Source organism: Danio rerio, chromosome 23 (assembly GCF_052040795.2).
Source record: "Danio rerio strain M-AB ecotype USA chromosome 23, GRCz13ab, whole genome shotgun sequence".
In the NCBI taxonomy this organism is placed as follows: domain Eukaryota; kingdom Metazoa; phylum Chordata; class Actinopteri; order Cypriniformes; family Danionidae; genus Danio; species Danio rerio.
In genome coordinates, this window is record NC_141043.1 from 5,555,419 (window position 1) to 5,577,500 (window position 22,082).

At 34.2% G+C, this 22,082-nt stretch overlaps 1 protein-coding gene across 16 annotated transcripts in view; it reads left to right on the plus strand.

Annotated features, from left to right (window-relative positions):
- The window catches only part of tulp1a (TUB like protein 1a), a 51,382-nt gene that overhangs the window by 9,044 nt on the left and 20,256 nt on the right, over positions 1-22,082 (plus strand). For 2 of the 16 annotated variants that reach the window (XM_087306459.1, XM_087306453.1), the window contains exons 1-4: positions 7,915-8,103; positions 10,080-10,148; positions 10,316-10,383; positions 13,386-13,419. Coding sequence is in view for 8 of the 16 variants with exons in the window: in XM_087306453.1 (XP_087162579.1) it covers positions 10,337-10,383; positions 13,386-13,419 (81 nt within the window). In the remaining 8 variants the exon portion in view is untranslated. The other 14 variants (XM_087306460.1, XM_087306452.1, XM_087306451.1 and 11 more) reach the window with 12 other exon arrangements.

Below are 22,082 nucleotides of genomic sequence, written 5' to 3' on the forward strand. Positions count from 1 at the left end.
TGGTTTGAGTGTGGTTGAGCTCTATAGGATAGTGAGCATCCAGAAGCAGGGTTAGAGTTTTTATTTTCTTTTGTAAAATGTATTTTAAAAAATGTATACTTTTAAAAAATAATATATCTAAATGAACAGCGTTTTTTTTTTCTCAGTGTATATTAAGCAATTATTGTCAATAATTTTATCACAATAAAAAAAAAAACAACAACATAATATTGTGTTAAAATATGAAGTCCATATTGGCTGCATGTTTATTACGGGCAATACAGTGTTTTCCCTTTATATTCAGCAGCACCAGGTGCAAGAATCGCATTGACTATAGTTAACACACACCCTGACCTGCTTCAGAAATTAAAGGCCAACAAAGCTATGTTAACATTTTTTCGCACACAATAATGTTCTTGGAGCTTTGTATTTTATCTATATAGTTTAGTCCTGGTGCCCAGTAAGAAGTCCTCAAACCACCGTTTCCTGATATCTCTGTTTATGTTACTTTAAATAAGCCAATAAAAGCACTTCCCAGCATGCCCTTACTCTGAAGTATCTCCCTTATGTTCTGTTAACTGACTGACATTAATGACTCACCATATGAGCTGATAAGAGCAGCAGGAGTTGTATCATTTTTCTAGGGAAACATTACAGAAATAACTTGCGTCTGCACTTTATTATATATATGCTGCAATCAGAATTATTAACCCTCTCAGAATTAAGCCTTCATGATTATTTTTTTCCCCAATTTCTGTTTACCGGAGAGAAGGTCTTTTTTAACACATTTCCTAACATAATAGTTTTAAAAACTCATTTCTAATAACTGATTTATTTTATTTTTGCCGTGATGACAGTAAATATTATTTTACTAAATACTTTTCAAGACACTTCTATACAGCTTAAAGTGACATTTAAATGCTTAACTAGGTTAATTAGGTTAACTAGGCAGGCTGGGGTAATAAGCAAGTTATTGCATAATGATTGTTTGTTCTGTAGACTATCGAAAAAATATATAGCTTAAAGGGACTATGCTTTTATACTAGCCAAAAAAAAAAAACACATAAGAAGAAAAAATATATATTATCAGACATACTGTTAAAATTTCCTTGCTCTGTGAAACACAATTTGGGAAATATTAAAAAATAAATAAATAAAGGGGGGATAATAATTCTGATTGCAACTGTATTTATTTTATTTTATTTATTTTTTTATTTTTTTGCATAGACATTTGCTTTAGAGAAGCAGGTGTGTTTAGTCAGTTGCATTCAGAGCCTAGGCAACTATAAATATCTCTAGTTAATGAATAACCGCAGCTGCATATCTGTACTACAAAGGCCAACACAAATCCATCTACTGGTTTATGAGGCCTTTACTGTAAGACTGCTTTACATAGACACAACTGACAACTTCAAGTGGGATTTAATAGGGTTTAACAGGATCAAAGGTGATCACAAATGTACAGTGGGTTGCATTCATGAGATTTGAAAAGAAAAAGAAAAAAAGTAAATATAGTAATTGAATTTATTTGCAGAGTGTACGTAGACATGGGTCTATATACTGGGGTTTAACATATTTGCTTACTGCTCATGAAGGCATGACAATTTTCTTTAGTTAACATTTAATTTTTCAGTTATAATCGTAGCGCTTGATGGCAAAAGGAAAATGACAAGCAACATTATATGCCATAAAAATGCTGAACGATGTTAGCAACTGTTAGCTAAGTGTTAAAACCTGCTGTAAGCACACAATATCTAATCTGTTACAAACTTCATTCAATTGATGAGACTTCAAGCCTGAAGAAATGTATGAAAAAATACTCAGTTCTAGTCGTCATTTTTCACATGATCGTTGTATCAAACTGTGACTTCAGGGTTCTGCCACTCTGGTCTTGTAAATTCTTGTTTAGAGCTAAAACCAGCTTGACCAGCCTGGTTTAGGTTGGACATAGCTGGTTAGGTTGGACATAGCTGGTTTTGGCTGGGCTCCCAGCCTGGCTAGGCTGGTCTAGCTGGTTTTAGCTCATCTCTCAGCCTGACCAGCTGACCAGGCTGGAAATGGCTGGAAGTGGCCAAAACCCCTCTAAAACCAGCCTGGTTGACCAGCTAAAACCAGCCAACCAGCCTAGGCTGGTTTAAACTTTTTTTTTTTTTCAGTAGGGTTTTAACAATCTAAGCAGCGTTTCTGGTTGCAACCTGCAGGCAAGTTCGTTATTTTATTTCCAATGGAGAGACGTGCATATGAGGCGACGCGCTTGCACTTTTCCAGCTGCACCTTGTTAAAGTCATATTGAGCTTCTGTGAACACGAGAAATGCAAACGGCTGAAGTTTAAGGTAGACGCAATGAAAAGTACACATGTTTGCAAACCAACCTAAAGGTACAAACAATAATTCCGATTAGAGTGTTACCGGGGCGGAGTGACAGGAGACCACAGGAGTTAAGATCCACTATGCAGTTTATTCAAACGTCAGGCAAGCAATGGTCATCAGGTGCAAACAGGTATATACAGGCAGTCCAGAATCATAAACGTAAAACAGGCTAAAGGTCAAAAGGCAGGCGGCTAAACAGGAAAACAAGGGTACAAGGCTAAGATCGAAACACGGAGAACCAAGACAGGGAACCGCGTTGTAATGTTACTAGGAAAACAAGATTCGGCAAACTGGTGGCGTGAGAGAGTGGCTTATGAATGGGATGTAATCAGTCTGTGAACAAGGTCCAGCTGGTGATGCAATCAGGAAACATGAGTGAGCAGGTGTGCGTGTTTGGGAGCAGTGCATGTATGAAAATGTAGTCCTGGGAAATGCGGAAATGTAGTTTCAAGTTCGTGTGAGAACTAGCAATCCTCTGGGAAGCGATCGCTGGTTGTGACATAGAGCAATAATGTGGAGAATGTTGATCTTGTGTTGAGCCCAATGAGCCTTACATCTAAAAATAGAGCAAGGATGTTCCTTTATTCAATTCAATTCAATTCAATTCAGCTTTATTTGTATAGCGCTTTTACAATGTAGATTGTGTCAAAGCAGCTTCACATAAATGGTCATAGTAACTGGAACAGTGTAGTTCAGTTTTTAGTGTTTAAGTTCAGTTCAGTGCAGTTTAGCTCAGTTCAGTGTGATTTAAAATCATTACTGAGAGTTCAAACACTGAAGAGCAAATTCAGTGATATCGCTTTGACACACATGCTGAAAATGGCAGACGTGAAACAATAAACTGAGGCTGGTGATGCGCCTGTCAATCAATATTGGTGGGCAGGGGGACCGCACTCCTACGTCAAGTTGCGGTCGCTCTGAAAACCGCTCTATTTGGTCCACCGTTTTGATGTTGTTAAATTGAAAAAAAGGACTGGGTGTGTTTATATGATGGTCTATACACTATACTTACAAACATGTCTGTCCAAACAGCTTGAAAAGTAGATTTTTCACCATAGGAGCCCTTTAATAGGAAAAAGACTGAAAAAAGAATCCTCTCAGGAGGAATGAGTATCAAAGAGAAAGCGGCTAACAATAGCAGCACAATGTGGCTATATTGTGGACACAAACACACGTGTGTGTGGATACAGGATCATCTGAGATGGCCTCGAGGGAGAAATGTGCACTTGTTCACCCTGCCCTCCATCTGCTCTTGGAGAGGACGTCAGCATGACAGAATATGCCATCTTTCAAGCGCGAGGAGCCTGTTGTACTGTAACTCATGACAAATCATCTGACAGCCTTTTATTAGAAAGGAGAACACCTCCCGTGTGTCTTTTGTTCCCTTTCATTATATCGCCTGCCCTCCTCTTTGTTTAACACCCTCCCGCTTGTGTGTTTGTGTGTGCGAATAAGGCACAGACTGCCCTGTACTGCAGTCCCCCAAAAGCAGCTATGGTATTATCTGTAGTGTCTTATTAACTTTGTGCGATTGTCTTCGATGCAGAGTGTCCTGTTCTTTGTAAACTGTGAGCTTTTGCATTACTCTGAACATCATGTTCATGCCAACACTACAGAGAGGGAGAGAAAAAGAGAGAGATCAGTGTCTCGGCTCTGGACCAAAACAAACTGAGCTGCATGATCTTCATCTAACAATTTTAACCTCAAAAGACTATATATACAGCACCAATCAGACAAAAATTGGGACAGTGGTTTCCTGTTGTACTTTGACTTGTATTTCATAGCAGCCAATATGAACACAAAATATTTCATGTTTTGTCTGGTCAACTTTATTTCATTAGTAAATTTGCATGCTGGGCGAAGCAGTGGCGCAGTAGGTAGTGCTGTCGCTTCACAGCAAGAAGGTCAATGGGGTGGTGGTTCGAGCCTCGGCTCAGTTGGCATTTCTGTGTGGAGTTTGCAAGTTCTCCCTGCGTTCACGTGGGTTTCCTCCGGGTGCTCTGGTTTCCCCCACATGCGGTACAGGTGATTTGGGTAGGCTAAATTGTCCGTAGTGTATGAGTGTGTGTGTGTGTGTGTGTGAACGCGTGTGTGGATGTTTCCCAGAAATAGGTTGCGGCTGGAGGGCATCCGCTGCGTAAAAACTTGCTGGATAAGTTGGTGGTTCGTTCCGCTGTGGTGACCCTGAATTAATAAAAGTACTAAGCCGACAAGAAAATTAATGAATTTGCATACTTTCTTGTCATTCTGACCTGCAATACATTCTAAAAAAAAGTTGGAACAGGAGCAATTTAGGGCTAGGAATGAGGTAAACAAATTATATTATTTAAAACAGGTGATGCTGTGCTGTGCTGGCTGTGGAGGAAGAGGATACAGGTACTTGACTGGCCTGCCTGCAGTCCTGACATGTCTCCAATAAAGAATGTAGTGAATGAAGTGCAAAACGAGACAACGAAGACCCCATACTGTTGGCACAATGGTGTCTTCAGTCCCTAAACATATTTTAAGTGTTGTGAAAAGGAATGGAAACAATTTAAAGTGGTAATGCTTCACTGTTCTAATTGTTTTTGAAATGTGTTGCAAGACCAAAATTGGAATACGTGTTTAAAAATATAAAAATATTATGAGGAACACATCAAATAATGTTTGTTGTATTGTCTGCAATGAAATAAAGTCAAAGTAAGTTTCGAATTCACTTCTTTATTTTTTTTTATTGCGTTTTCCATACTGTCCCAAATTTTCTGATTTTGGATTGTCAAATTATTATTTTTTTTAAATCTCAAGTGCTGTTTAATGTAGAAAACTATAGCACATTTAATTTTTTTTTATTTATTTCTAATAACTCAACTATTTTTTTTTCATACCTTTACTAGTAATCTTGCAATATACTTGTATTCAGCTTAAAGTAAATAAGATAAATTGTTCGCTGATATCTGCATGGTAGGTATATGTGCCTTAGGTAAGTTAAAAAAAAATATCCAGAAATTGGTTTTTAAAATATGTTTATTTACAGTATTACTTCATAAAATTAATCAGAAGCTCTATATTGACCATATTTGGAATGGTCTTGAATATTAATGAACTCTGAATGTACTTTGATGCAGCTCTCAGTTTTTTCTCTATGTCTCTCTATCTCTCTCTATCTCTCTCTCTCTCATACACACACACACACACACACACACACACACACACACACACACACACACACTCTCAACACATAAAGTAAACATGCAAAATAATAATACTTCATTTGTCAATAAAACATTTGAACAAACTAAATAAATATCTTGTTGAATATTTTTTGACTTTCATTTGTCAATAAATAATTTTAACTAAAGGAGTAGATATAGATTTATTAATGTATACATTTTTAGTGGAGGTTTATTTTACCTACATGGAGTGAGTGAGCTGTCTAGTATAAAATCCCCAGAGTAACCTGTTTTGCTCCTGAGTTGAGTTGTGAATGATTTAGACTAAATTATAATTAAACTCAACAAAAGAGACGGACAGAGATGTATTGTGTTGAATTTTGATGCTATAATTTAAATGAAAACAGCCGGGAATTAATATCAACAGCTGAATTTAAGCGATTTATGAGGATATTGTGGTCGATGGTGTCAAATGCGGCACTGAGATCGAGTAAAACTAATAGCGAGATGCACCCTTGGTCAGCAGCTAAGAGTAAATCATTGGTTATTTTCACTAATGCAGTTTCTGTACTGTGATGAGGCCTGAAACCTGACTGAAACACTTCAGAAACATTGTTCGTCTGCAGAAACGAGCATAAGTAGGCAGAAACAACGTTTTCTAGTATTTTCTATATAAATCGAAGATTAGAAATAGTTCTATAGTTAGCGAGGTTGCTGGGGTCCAGTTGTGGTTTTCTAATAACAGGCTTAATAACAGCTAGCTTGTAAAGATTTAAAACATGGCCTAAAGATAAAGAAGAGGCGATAACTTAAGAAGATGTTCTTAACAGAACAAACACACAATAAATAAATACTACTGTGCGTGACTCTGTCTCTTTAAGGCCGGAGGGTCTTCAGCACAGTGGGTCAACCGAGCACTTCTCTCCCGGGCACAGTGCCAGTCAAAAGAGAAAGAGAGAAAGCGGTTCAGCCAAGAGATCCATTAGTCTAGACTGCCATAATCAGTGCAGAGGACAGAGCGGGACCCTCAGGTCAGGAGGAGATGTGTGTCGGGCCACTGAACTCCAACACCTCCAACGTGCTAGATGCCCAATTAAATGGAGATGTTGATGTACGAGAGGCCTTAAAATAGGCACGTGTATTTAGACAAAGTTATATGTGGGTAATATAAAGTGAGATGAAAGGTGTGTTCAACTTCCCTTATTAATTCTAAAACCGTAATATATGTTTAGTAACCCACTCGTTGCTTAATAGAAGTGGTCTTCAGGTTGTGCTGCAGTAATGTAGCAAATTTGAACTATATTCAAGCCCACTGGAACCATAGATATTTATTTATATATCTATGTACTGGAACAAGATGTCTCTGCACCTTAACGTATGCTGCAATACTGCTCCCTCTTGTGACAAATAATGGTAACTACACAAATAAATAGAAGAAAATTCATTCATTCATTTTCTTGTCGGCTTAGTCCCTTTATTAATCCGGGATCGCCACAGCGGAATGAACCGCTAACTTATCCAGCAAGTTTTTATGCAGCGGATGCCCTTCCGGCCCCAACCCATCTCTGGGAAAAAAATAGAAGAACAGTTAATAGTTATTCTGTTGAACACAAAAGAAGATATTTTTAAACTTGTAACTGTTCATTTACATTGTAACAATAATTGTTTTGCCTAAAAAGGATGTCAATGGCTTTCGGTTCTTTTTTTTAGTATCTTCTTTTGTGTTCAACAGAATAAAGAAACATATTTGGATCCACTTGAAGGTGAATAAACAGTAGAATAGAATAGAATAGAATAGAATAGAATAGAATAGAATAGAATAGAATAGAATAGAATACAATACAATACAATACAATACAATACAATACAATACAATGCAATAGGATAGAATAGAATACAATAGAATAGAATGCCTTTTCTTGTCAGTGTGCACATACATACATGTATATATATGCAATGAGATTAAGTACATCTCACTACTTATATATATACAGTATATATATACAGTATATATATACAGTATATATATATATATATATATATATATATATATATATATATATATATATATATATATATATATATATATATATATATATTCTTGCAATACAAATCACACTTAAGTTGATTTATTCTTTAATCTACTGATGACATTTCTTCCATTTTTTTTACTTTTTTTGTTGTTGCAGAATTAATGAAAAAGGTGCCATGTTTACATGTTTATATTAGTTTCTAAACCACACAAACTTAACTTAATTAAATGCAGATTATTATTTAATAAAAAAAAAAATCATGGCAAATTATTAGATCTGAAAATAATTTTAACCCTCTACTGCACGGTGTAACTTATGGCAACATGATTTTTATGTTCATCTCCCTGCCACTGTTTCTTTAAGACCAACATTTTGTTGTTGTTGTTGGAAAGAGACCTAAGAGTAGCCAATGATGTGCTTTGGTTAAGTCACATGATGTTGTGTTTTTCTGTAGCGCGATTTATGACAGACTGGCGTTTATTGTTAATAGTCGCTAAATGCAAATGTAAACATCAATAAAAACAACGGATCAAATTATGTAAGGTCCACAAAAAATTCTGACATCACCTCCAGTAAGTTATGATGACATATTTACAACAATTTTTTTTAGCAAATTAGTTTTTTTTTGTAAATGTTTCTTTGTGTTGCCAAACACTGTGCAATAGTGGAACATGCAAAATTGCAATGGGTTAGCTAGCTAGCAAGGTCAGCTGTGAACTTTTAAGTTGTAACAACAACATGAAAGCTAGTAATATAATGTTGATTAGTCAATTGCTTTCAGAATAAAATCTAGTTTTAATGGCGATACTACTTTTGAATAGATATGAATACAGGGAACAGTATTAGCGAAGAACACCACCATGTTCAATGGTGAGTGAAAGAAGAAAAGAACAGAAATGGCTCTTCCTGCAGATGAAAGTGAGGATAAGATGGGTTTTAGTGACCATGAGAAGGATGCAGACTGGACATTTGATGGAGACAGTTCAGGTAAGTTAGCTCAGATGCAGATAAGAAAGGTGTAGTATAGTATAGTTTACTATATAGGAGCTAGTAGCTACTGTACATTGTTCTGATGCATCTGGATATACTAGACTTGTTATTTAATTGTTATAATATTTACTTCAAAAAATATTTATATTCACTGTATGTTGTGTACATGATAATACAATATTATGATTGTTTTCAATAATATTCATCAAAAAAGAATGGAATGAATCAAAGCTGTTGGAATATGAGTTGTTGCAAAGCATGTATAAGGTGTCATTTACAAGTTCTGTGTTAAAGCTTATAATACTGCAACACCAATTAAATCATTTTAAACAACAATAATATTAATTAAAAGCAAAGTTTTAAACTTAAAACTTCTAAGTTCCACTGTTGGACGTTGTTGCCATGGCAACATTTCATAAAGTAAAAAAAGAAATCATAATGCATGTGGTAGACAGGTAGAGGGTTGAAGTGGCCCTTTTTTCCCCACAGAGGTGTGCAATTTGTGTTTTTGTTAATTGAAAAAGATTGTTGTATTAATTGTTGTATTAATTAATAAAAGTATTAATAAAAAAAAAACTACTGTGCTGTGTTTTTACAAAATAATAAATAAGTAAATAACATTTCTGTCTTTCATGCTTAATTTAATGTTGCTTTCGGGTTCGTTGTAAGTTGTGAAAATCATTCTTACACTGAATTATAATATATATATATATATATATATATATATATATATATATATATATATATATATGTGTGTGTGTGTGTGTGTATATATATATATATATATATATATATATATATATATATTTTTTTTTTTTTTTTTTTTTTTATGTATTTGGCTTATAGGATGAATACTACAAAGCTATTATTGCAAAAGCACCTAAAATATATTTTATTTCTTATTTTATTTTATGATTTTTCTGAAGTGCACTTCTTTAACGTTTTTAGTTCATAACCAACATTCTGATAAAAGAAATATGTGATCATTTTGTATTAATACAATCATTTTGGTATTATTATTATTAATACATCATTATTTTAATGACTATGAGCTGTATAGGGCGAAGCAGTGGCGCAGTAGGTAGTGCTGTCGCCTCACAGCAAGAAGGTCACTGGGTCGCTGGTTCGAGCCTCAGCTCAGTTGGCGTTTCTGTGTGGAGTTTGCATGTTCTCCCTGCGTTCGCGTGGGTTTCCTCCAGGTGCTCCTGTTTCCCCCACAGTCGAAAGACATGCATGAATTGGGTAGGCTAAATTGTCCGTAGTGTATGAATGTGTGTGTGGATGTTTCCCAGGGATGGGTTGCGGCTGGAAGGGCATCCGCTGCGCAAAAACTTGCTGGGTAAGTTCCTTCCGCTTTGGCGACCCCAGATTAATAAAGGGACTAAGCCGACAAGAAAATGAATGAATGAACATTATATGAGAGCTTCATCTCTTCAATCCCCCATAGAGAGACATGTGGCTCCATGTGGCCCAATCCTCTTAAATGTGTGTAGGTGAGGGCTGAACCTCCAGTGCTGGTTTGGTCAAGGAGAGATGAGTGATTGGTCTTTATTGACAGATGGCGCACTGAAGCTAAAAGTATGCTGGGAAACAGCATTGTCCTTTAAGACGACCAGTAAAACCCAATGTAAGTGTTTCTATGCACAATAAGGCACAGTCAATGTGTGTGAAATGTCTTTCATGTTTTGGAAATGAAGGAACACAATACTGGATAGAGGGGGAACAGCACTTGAATTAGTACACTGGCATTGCTTTGATATTGTATATTGAGCTGTGGGAATTTTATTTGAGCAGATTTCCAGTGATCTTTAATTGATGCCCTTGCAGAAAGAGATATTAAAGGAGGTTTGGACAGAAGACTGGTGAGTAGAGATTTTCTCTCTAATATATTTATACAGTTACAGTCAGTTATTAGCCCCCCTGACACATTTTTCACATTCAACACATTTCTAAACATAATAGATGTAATAACTCATTTCTAATAACGGATTTATTTTATCTTTGCCATGATGACAGTAAATAATATTAGACTAGATATTTATCAAGACACTTCTATACAGCTTAAAGTGACATTTAAAGGTTTAACTGTGTTAATTAGGTAGGTTTGGGCAATTAGGCAAGATATTGTATAACGATGGTTTGTTCTGTAGACAGTGGGGAAAATACAGCTTAGAGGGGCTAATAATTTTGACCTTAAAAATGGGTTTTAAAATTTAAAAACTGATTTTATTCTAGCCAGAATAAAACAAAGACTTTCTCCAGAAGAAAAAAAATATATATATACATTAGCAGACATACTTGGAAAATTTCCTTGCTCTGTTAAACATTATTTGGGAAAAAAAAAAAATTAATAAATCTGGGGGCTAATAATTCTGACTTTATATGAGTTTGTATTTATGTGTGCACACATTGTATTTATGTGTGTGTATATATATATATATATATATATATATATATATATATATATATATATATATATATATATATATATATACACACACACACATACTCACATATATATATATATATATATATATATATATATATATATATATATATGTGTGTGTGTGTGTGTGTGTGTGTGTGTGTGTATATGCATATATACATATATATATACATATACATATATATATATATATATATATATATATATATATATATATATATATATATATATATATATATACCGTGTGTGTGTGTGTTTATATACATATATATATATATATATATATATATATATACATATACATATATATATATATATATATATATATATATATATATATATATACACATATATACATATATATACATACATATATACATATATACACATATATACATACATACATATATATATACATACATACATACATACATATACATATATACATATATACACACATACATATATACATATATATATATATATATATATATATATATATATATATATATATATATACATATATATATATATATATACACATACACATATATACACACATATATACATATATACATATACACATATACACACACACACACACACACATACACACACACACACACACACACATACACACACACACACGGTTGGTTGCAAGAAAACAGACCCGGTTGCAGCAATGAACTATACAAAGGGATTTATTGACAGAATAAGGCACAAGTAGACAGACAAAGGGATGACAAGGTCCAAACGGTAGGGGCAACAACACAGGGAAGCCAGTGGTAGAGACAAGATGGTGCTAAAATGAACAGCCAGCCAAGAGTAGGAGCAACAGTGGTCAAAACCAGAGCTAGATCCTGGAGCAAGCCATGTAAACTCCTGACTGGCAGACCAGAGAGGTCAGGACACAGGATAGGAATGGAAAATTATAAGACACATGAAAGGACAGTAAACAAGCAGCAATAACACACAATAAAACTGACTAAATCTAAAATAAAAATCAAATGTAAATATTAAGAGAAAAAGACTGACTTGGGCAGTCTGATAAAACAAATCTGAAATAAGACTTCTAGAATCTTAAAGAGAGTAGTTAAACAAATCAAACAACTACTAATAATCAACTACTAAGTAGACTGGGACTGACAGAAAAATGGAGCAACAATGGTTCTAAGGATAAAAGTAAAATAAAGATTAGAACACAAAATGAAGTAAACACCAGAAACAAACAGACAAAAGTAGAAGCTACAAGCAAACATTAAATAGACAAGAGAACATGCAAGACCAAAAGGTCAGTTAAGATACAAGACAAGCTCATGTGGAACGAACCACTAAAGAAAAGAGAACACACCGCACAATATATAGAACAAAGAACACGAGAGACAGGTGAAAACAATCAGAATAGCAAGGTCTACATAAGAGGGCGGGGTAACTGAAAACAAGGAGGAAAGACAAAAGGAGCTCAAGGCTAGCACAAGTTAAGACACAGCAATGTAAATAAGCACAGGACAAAACAGGCAAACATTAAACACTGACAGGACAGACAAGACTGTCAGGACCATGACATACAATATATATAGTGTGCGAATTACAGGGAAGTCTGAAACCCCATAGTTTCATTCCACCTGAAAACTAGATCCATTGGTATATTACACTTACATGTGGAAGTAAACAGTAAAATAATAATACGTGCCATCTTTCATGGTCATCCATTATTTGTTTAATATCACAAATGTCATTGAGAACCACTCAATATCCCTCAAAACACTGAAGACTTTCTTTCACTGAGGAATATTACACAAACATTGGCAAAATATTTGACCCCCTGATATACAGTTGAAGTTGAACTTTGATTTTTTTTCTTTTTTAAATATTTCCTAAATGATGTTTAACAGAGCAAGAAAATTTTCACAGTATGTCTGATAATATTTTTTTGTATGGAAAAATTCTTATTTGTATTATTTCGGCTAGAATAAAAGCAGTTTTTAATTTTTTAAAAAACATTTTAAGGTCAAAATTATTAGCCCCTTTAAGCATTTTTTTTTTTTTGATAGTCTACAGAACAAACCATCGTTATACAATAACTTGCCTAATTACCCTAACCTGCTAAGGCTAAGTAAAGCCTTTAAATGTCACTTTAAGCTGTATAAAAGTGTCTTGAAAAATATCTAGTCAAATATTATTTACTGTCATCATGGCAAAGATAAAATAAATCAGTTTTTACAGATGAGTTATTAAAAATATTTTGTTTAAAAATATGTTGAAAAAAATCTTCTCTCTGTTAAACAGAAATTGGGGAAAAAAATAAACAGGGGGCCGAATAATTCAGGGGGGCTAATAATTCTGACTTTAACTGTATATACACACACAATGTTATAGATGTGTTTGTTTTGCTAATGATATTGATTTATCTCTTAGTCTTCCTCATGATGACTGCAAAAGGTCATTACAGGTGAGTTATACATGTTACGTTGTTACAGTGTGTTTGTGCACATTTCTGTTTTCTGCAGAGGTGTCCAAACTCAGTCCTGGAGGGCCAGTGTCTTGCATATTTTAGTTTCAACCCCAATTAAACACACCTGAACCAGCTAATCAAGCTCTTTCCAGGTATACTAGAAACTTCCAGGTAGGTGTGTTGAAGCAAATTAGCGGCCCTCCAAGAGTGAGTTTGGACACCAATGGTCTACTGCATACTAACTGATAAAAAAAAAAAAAAATGTTTCGTTAATGTTAATTAAAACTAAAGTTCACCTAAAACTTTTAAATCAGCCTTTACTCAGTGATTTTAAACCTGTTTGAGTGTTGTTCTGTTAAACACACACAAAAAAAGATATTTTGAAGAATGTTGGTGACTGCTAACCGTTGACATCAATAGAAGATTCTACAGAGTTCAAATGGCCAACGGATTTCAATATTTAAAAAAAAAAGCTAATATTATGTTGGTATTGTTGAGTGAAGAATTATTATGTGATAATATATATATATATATATATATATATATATATATATATATATATATATATATATATATATATATATATATATATATATATATATATTAAAGTTTATATTAAGTATAGTAGTTGGTTTTTGTGTCTTTTTTGTCTATAAATGTCATTCACATGTTCTGTAAACATTCTGGAATATGTAATAAAATGTATAAAATGTCAAACACCCAACTAAAATATTTTCTGAAATATTAACAATGTATAGGTAACTTTAATTAGGTTTTAAGAAGGTTGGTACAGCAAAAGTTCACCCAAAAATAAACAATGAAAATTCAGCCTGATCTCACTGGGAAACTCACGGAGGTATTTTACGTTTTGTCAGTTCAGTGACTAATTGAGTTCAGTCATACGAAAATGTACAGTTTTAAAAAGGAGGCGTGGCAACCAACCCATCCCTTAACCCCTATCGTCATTGGGTGATGAGCAAATCGTACTAAGTTGTATGAATTAGATCGTACGAATTCTTACGAATTAGCAATTATATATATATATATATATATATATATATATATATATATATATATATATAGATAGATAGATAGATAGATAGATAGATAGATAGATAGATAGATAGATAGATAGATAGATAGATAGATAGATAGATAGATAGATAGATAGATAGATAGATAGATAGATATAGATATAGATATATATACAACAGTTCTGTCTGGTTGGCTGATAGCCGTGATAAATTTAAGTAATATCAGCCTCTTTACCCTTTGTGTATTACTCCGCCCACATACAACCAGCAAAAAGCAGACACTACAAATCTAAAGCTTAAAAGGTGCTTGCTCAGCTGTTTAACTGTCAGCTTATGATTTGAATCCAAGGCGGAAGAAAGTAGTTCCTCACACAAAAGGGTTTTTGAGACCCTCCATGTTTGATTTTGTTTTTATATACTCAATTATGCCGTCAAACTGTTGTATAAACGCAATATCACACTTGTAGCAGTGCAATATGGCTGTATATCGGCACTGGTGGGGACACTAAGCCTCCCACCAGTGCCGATATACAGCCATAGCGCACTGCTACGAGTGTGATATTGCTCATTTATATATATATATATATTAACAAGATTATTTTGTTTACCCCATTGGCAGATTATTTTGCTTGTTTAAGAAAAAGCTCACTTAATACTAGCATATTATTTCTGAAAACAAGACAATATGTTTTGCTTACCTAGAAAATGCTTCTTAATATAATTGTTAGATATTTGGACTAGAAACAAACAAAAAAAAAATCTAAGTAAGAAAAATATTTTTTGCAGTGTACAGCAGTCAACACCTTTAAAACAAACAAAAACAAAGATATCAGAAATGTAAAATAATTTTTCACATTTTAAGTTTGCTGATACTTGATTGAGTAGTGTACAGTGTTGCTTGGTGTCAGTATATGATGGTGTGCTCCTCCTGTTGCTTTGGTTCCTCCCAAAGCAGATGGGCTTTACACTGAATCCGATTATCAACTTCTCCGGACTAAACTAGCTTTCATAATCAGGCAGACTGAACATACACACACACTCACACACTTACATAAACACACATGACAGCTTCATCTGCTTTGCTGGTGGGACTTTTACCATACAACCGATGCCGTCTCATTAGCCATGTCTGCAGATAAGGTATATCTGAGTTGAAAATACTGTTTATAGATGTCATTAATGTCTGAGACTAGAGGTGTTTTAGATAGTAATAGGAGAAAGGGTGTATGCAAATTTCTGAAATGATCTAGTTCAGTAGTGAAAAGATTACAAATATCTCACTTATGATTGTTTAAAATGGAGACAATGCATTTTGTGTGGTTTAACGTTGAAGTAAAACAGGTTCAGTTCAGGGCAAGAGAACAATAATGAGCTCTGTCCTCAGAAAACAGGGACATCTGGTCACTGAGAATAGATTTGTTCAGTTTATACCACAGTAAATTACAATGCTATTATTATCTAAAATGTGCTACAGAAGTCTAAAGTAGTCATATGAAGATACCGCAAGTCTGTTTGATTAGTTTTTAGTTGTTTTGTTTTGCATTTATTTTCTGTTTTAGCTTTGTGTGTGATTTATTGTTGTGAGAGTTTTGATTGTCTTGTGTTTCTTCTGTTTTATGTGTGTTTTGATCTGTGTGTATTTTGATTTGTTGTTGTTTTAAATGTATTTTGTTTTCTTTGAGTTTTGTTATGTTTTTCTTTCTTTATTATTATTTTCTTGCTTTTTCTTTTAGCTTATTTTCTTTTTGTTTTTTATTGTGTGTTTTCCAGAGTCTTATATCGAGTTTACCTTTCAAATCTAATTGATTGCACGTTTAATCTAAATTCTGTTTATTCTAACATATATCAAACATTAAGGGCCCTATCATACACCCGGCGCAAGGCGCGGTGCAATTGTTGTTTGCTAGTTTCAGCTTGGTGCAAGAGTCATTTTGACGTTTTGCACCATGCTGTTTAAATAGCAAATGCATTTGCGCTCATTTGTGCGCCTATAAGCGTTCTGGTCTAAAAAAGGAGGTGTGTTAAGGCGCATTGCTGGTGCGTTGCTATTTTGAGGAACTAAAATACACTGTTCAATAGACCAGCAGAGAGGAGGTCTAAAGTTCACAGCAGAGCGCAGAGCCTAGTTGTGTGCCTCGCGTGCTTAATACACACAGGATGTACAGCAATATGCAAATATCTTTAAAATTGAAAAAGAATTAAAGGATAAAATATTACAATTTCATCATTTTTTTTTTTTTGCCTGCATAGATATAAAAACCACTGCCTCCATGCCTTCTTCATCTCGGGGGGCTTTTTCAGTTTATTCATGACAATTTGCTTTTGTATAATGTTATTAGTAGTAGTAGTAGTAGTATTTATCATATGCATATTTATATTTGTTTTATTAAAAACAAGCTTAGACCACAAGCTTTGCTCACCGGTCAGGTGTAAACCATATGGGGCATAGTACGTGGATTTGGAAATAACTCCAAAACTTCGTTATTATTGTTCATGTATTCGTTGGCTGGAAATTAGAACTGAATTTAGAAATAGTTTTGAAACAAATTTTTGCACTTAACAAACGAAATTAATTATGTATAGGCTAATGGATGTCTGTGTGGTTCAAGTTGGCAATTCTGTGTGGAGTTTGCATGTTCTCCCCATGTTGGCGTGTGTTTCCTCCAGGTGTTTTAGTTTCCCCCACAGTCCAAAGACATGCAATATACTGTTGAAGTCAGAATTATGAGCCCCCCTTTGAATTTTTTTTCTTTTTTTAAATATTTCACAAATTATGTTTAACAAAGCAAAGAAATTTTACAGTATGTCTGATAATATTTTTTTCTTCTGGAGAAAATTTTATTTGCTTTATTTCGGCTAGATTAAAAGCAGTTACATTTTTTTAAACACTATTTTAAGGTCAAAACAATTAGCCACTTTAGGCTAAATATTTTTCAGATAGTCTACAGAACAAACCATCATACAATAACTTGCCTAATTACCCTAACCTGCCCAGTTAACCAAATTAACCTAGATAAACAGAAGTTGGGGAAAAAAATAAACAGGGGGCTAACAATTCTGACTTCAACTGTAGGTGAATTGAGAAAACTAAATTGGCCTTAATGTATAACTGTGTGTAAATAAGAGTATGGATGTTTCCCAGTACTGTGTTGTGGCTGGAAGGGCATCCGCTGCGTAAAACATGAACCGGAATAGTTGGCAGTTCATTCTGCTTTGCCAGTCCCTGATAAATAAGAGACTAATCTAAAGAAAAATGAATAAATGAATAATAATGTTACTAATTAAGATGGATAAGTTGACGGTTCATTCAGCTGTGGCGACCCCGGATTAATAAAGGGATTAAGCCGACAAGAAAATGAATGAATGAATGATTAATGTTTCATGTTCAATTTAATAATGAATTTACTGTAATAATAATTGCTTGATTTATATTTATTATAGTGCTGTTTTCATTTGGTCCTGTAACTGTTTATCTTTATTTTTAATTTCAAATTAAAAGGAGTTATAAATAAACTTTAATAAATCTATGAAAAATATTAAATATTGTCCGAATTGCTTTAGTTATACATTCATTCATTTTCTTTTCGGCTAGTCCCTTTATTATCTGAGGTCGCCACAGTGGAATGAACCGCCAAAATTTCTAGCATATGTTTTACGCAGCGGAAGCCCTTCCAGCTGCAACCCATCACTGGGAAACACCATACACTCTCGTTTATTCACACACATACACTACGAACAATTTAGCTCACCCAATTTACCTGTACCGCATGTCTTTGGACTGTGGGGGAAACTGGAGCACCCAGAGGAAACCCATGTGAACTCGGGAAAAATATGCAAACTCCAAGCAGAAATGCCTACTGACCTGAGGCTCGAACCAGCGAACTTCTTGCTGTGAGGTGATTGTGCTACCCACTGCACCACCATGACGCCTCGTGCTTTAGTTATATATGTTTTATAATTGTATTTTATTCATTATTTAAACAATTCTTATTATTTTATTATATTATTACCATATTTTCAATTGGAACTAAATTTATGTTTCATAATGTTCACTGCAAATGCCTCCAGTTTGCTATTGCCATTTTTCATTTTAAATGATCCCTGTAGCTGTTTGATAGATTGAATTTATATTTTAAAGGATTAAAATGAAGTCAAAGTATAATTCTTACTTTCTAATAATGCCAATATTTTAGTTATTTCAAAATTAAAATTAATTAAAATAGTAGTAGTAGTAGTAGTAGTAGTAGTAGTAATAGTAAAAATAATACTTACAGGGCAGTTTATATCGAAGTTGATATTTAGCCACACCATGTTGATGTTTCGTTTTTATGAGGTGCGTTAGCACAACGCCTAACCCCCAACCTGGGGTGTGTTTCCCAAAGCCAATGTTAGCCAACTAAGGTCGCAAGTTCTGTCGTTACAAACATGGTTTGTCGTTTCCCAAATCTTTGGCTCCAACGAACATTCGCAAACTTGAGCACTCGCAACTACACCTCTGGAGCTGTAGTTAGAAACAAAGCTCCTGGCTGTGTTTTATTCCCACTTATCCCCCCTATGCTCTATTCATTTAGAACATTCTAACATTCAAATTTGGAATTATTAAAAATAAAAAAAGCATTAAGGTCACCTCTTTTATTTTTACAGTTCAGTTTTTGCGATCTTCATGTTTTACAATTGTGCTCCCTTCGCAGTGCACTTTGAAAACATTGATGTCAATTTGAACACATGGTGAAAGCTATAGGTGACTTATTATTTAAAAGCGGAATTTATGTTACGTCTCCAAAGCTTGTGAAAACAAAAAGCATATGTTAATTCTTTTAATTTATAGTGGGTTATTTATTAAGTATCTGTACTGTATGGGACATGGGCATGCTGGTTGGAACTTTCTGCTGTGGTTTACATGTCAAATTGTAAAAGTACACTTCTCAAAAAAAATTTAAAAATAAATAAACAATATCCTACTTAATAATAATAATAGTAATAATAATAATAATAATAATAATAATAATAATTATTATTATTATTATTATTATCATCATCATCATCATCATCATCATCATCATCATTATTATTAAAATTATTATTATTTAACTTAGATTTTTAAATTTCTAATAAAAAATAAATATTACATTTCATTTTATAATTAATACCCTCATTATTTATTTATTTATTTACACAATTTATATGATATTAGAATACGTGTTAGCTTTTGTAAGTGATATGTTTTAGAATAGAATATGTAATGTTCAACTTCTCAATAATATTTGTAAAGCAAACACAAATCCTATATGCTATTTACACATATTTCAGTTAATATGGAAAGCGAGTGCATGTTTTTACCAATTCTAATACTGGATTTTATTTTAAATGCGTGTTTGTGTAAAACATCATAATTTGGACAAGAAAACTATGGGTTCTTCTCTAAAGAAGTAGTTACTCGACCCAGTTTAGAGCATCATTATGGGCGTTTTACGTTATAACTAACGTGGTTCAAGCGATGGATCTGCGACAGAGAAACTATGCGTTTTGGGAAACACTTGTCACTACATAGTTCTTTTCCCAAACGATGCATCGTACTATGATAGTTCAGCCGCGAGTTACGTCGTTGTTTGGGAAACGCACCCCTGGAGGACAAGGACATACAGATATACACTACAGACAATTTAGCTTATACCCAATCCACCTAACCCATATCTGTGAACCTGTGGGAGCACCCAGAGGAAACCCATGCGAATACGGGGAGCCCAAATAATAATAATAATTATAAAAATAATAATAATTATTATAATTATAATAATAGGCATATTTTGATTGATTATTCAATTGTAAAAAATTTTCACAAATTGCTTTTATTTTACATCTATTTTTATCATAATTTATGATGCTAACTAATGTTTTTAAACAATTTTTAAATGCAAACATTTTTATGTCAGTACACTATAAAAGGTTTCTGCTTTAAATTTTTACGCTGAATCGAATAAACTTTGTTATTTCAATTTAAATCAATTAAACTGACTTAAAACATAGTCACAACAGCTTAAAAAAGTTAAAACCTGATTAACATACTAAATTAAGTTAAAGTAACATAAAACATATGTTGTCATAATTTTTGATTATATATTAATTTTTTATATAATTTAAAAAGAATTGTTTTTCAAAAAAAAAAAAAAGGAATCTTTTTTTATGTGTTTCCTTTTTCCTAAATATCCTGTTTCATTTGTAAATATATACTCTAAAGAGTGAGAAGAAGACGTCATTTGATCAAGGCCACTGGAGCATTAAAAACTCACCGAAACTCGTTGACCCAGAAGAGCTTTTCCAGGCTCAAATTATGAAACATTAACTCCAATTAAAAATTAACCAATCAATATCTCTCAGCCGGCAGAGCAGATGTCAAACCAAACCTCTATGGTTTAAGGGGCTTTCCATATAGTCTGAGTAAAATCCCCATGGCTTCAGTAATCAAGGATCCCACTGTCTTTGTCAAACTGAGGTCTATAAATACTCATTTAAGTTTGGCTTAATCAGATTATATGCTCCCCAGTCCGTGCAGTACGGAAGCAGGCTGTGACGTCCGGCCTACATTGTGTAAGAATTAGACTTTCGCCATATCCTTCACAGAGTCTGGCCTCCCTCAGCGTCCAGTATGTAACAGGTCACTTCTTAAACCAATGTGCCATGACTGGTTAAACAGATTTAACTGCTTTGTTTGAGCTAGGCTTGAATGCACAGAAAATCTTGACTGATTATTTGTCTATAAGAAAGTTGATGACATGATTGTTGAATTAAAAGCACACATCATCTGCAAAAATACAAAATAAAATAGTTGTAAGAACATCAACATTTAGCTTACATTTCAGAAATAATAACACAGGAATTATATGGGAATAATATTTCTAAAGGAGCAGTTGACATGAGATTGAACCAGATTTTGGTAAAAACACAAACAATACAAACATAAAAATAAAACAAATCCAAGAAAATCTGAAAAAGTGTTGTGTGTAATAGCAATGGAACGACACAAGTTGAACTGAACAACTGAAACGTATTTAACACTTTAAATAAAAGGCCTTTTTGGTGATGGAAGCTTAAAGACCCCTCTCCAACCCGGGCTCATTGTGGAAACGAAGTCCTGTGGACGTTTCTGGAGACCGCGGAATACGTCCTGGTGGGTACGTACGGCTACAGTTTTTGTTTTCGCGAATCCGCGAGAGGCCGATGTTGTGCGCTTTTTCGCGTCTCAGACGCCTCTCGTGAGTGCGGTTCGCGCCCGCGCTGTTCTCGCATGCACCCGCCGGAGGCCGCTGTCCGACTGACCGGATGATTGACTGCGCGACCGGCCAATCGGCCAACCTGCCCTCCTCCTTCCCCGAACCCAACCAATCTTACCGATCGACCCGCCCGCCTGCTCGCTTCCCTAAACCCGTGTAACAGTTTACAAAAGCCGTCCAAAAAAATAAGCCCTGATTTTTTTTCCAGATTTCACCACGTTCTCACCCTGTTATGAAAGTCGTTCACTTAATTTTTGGGATTCTGTTTTTGTCTTACCTGATTGCTGGAACCACTCTTCCCCGGACTTGAAACCGGTCGCCGTGGTCGACTCCTCTCTGCATCTCGAGCCTGCCG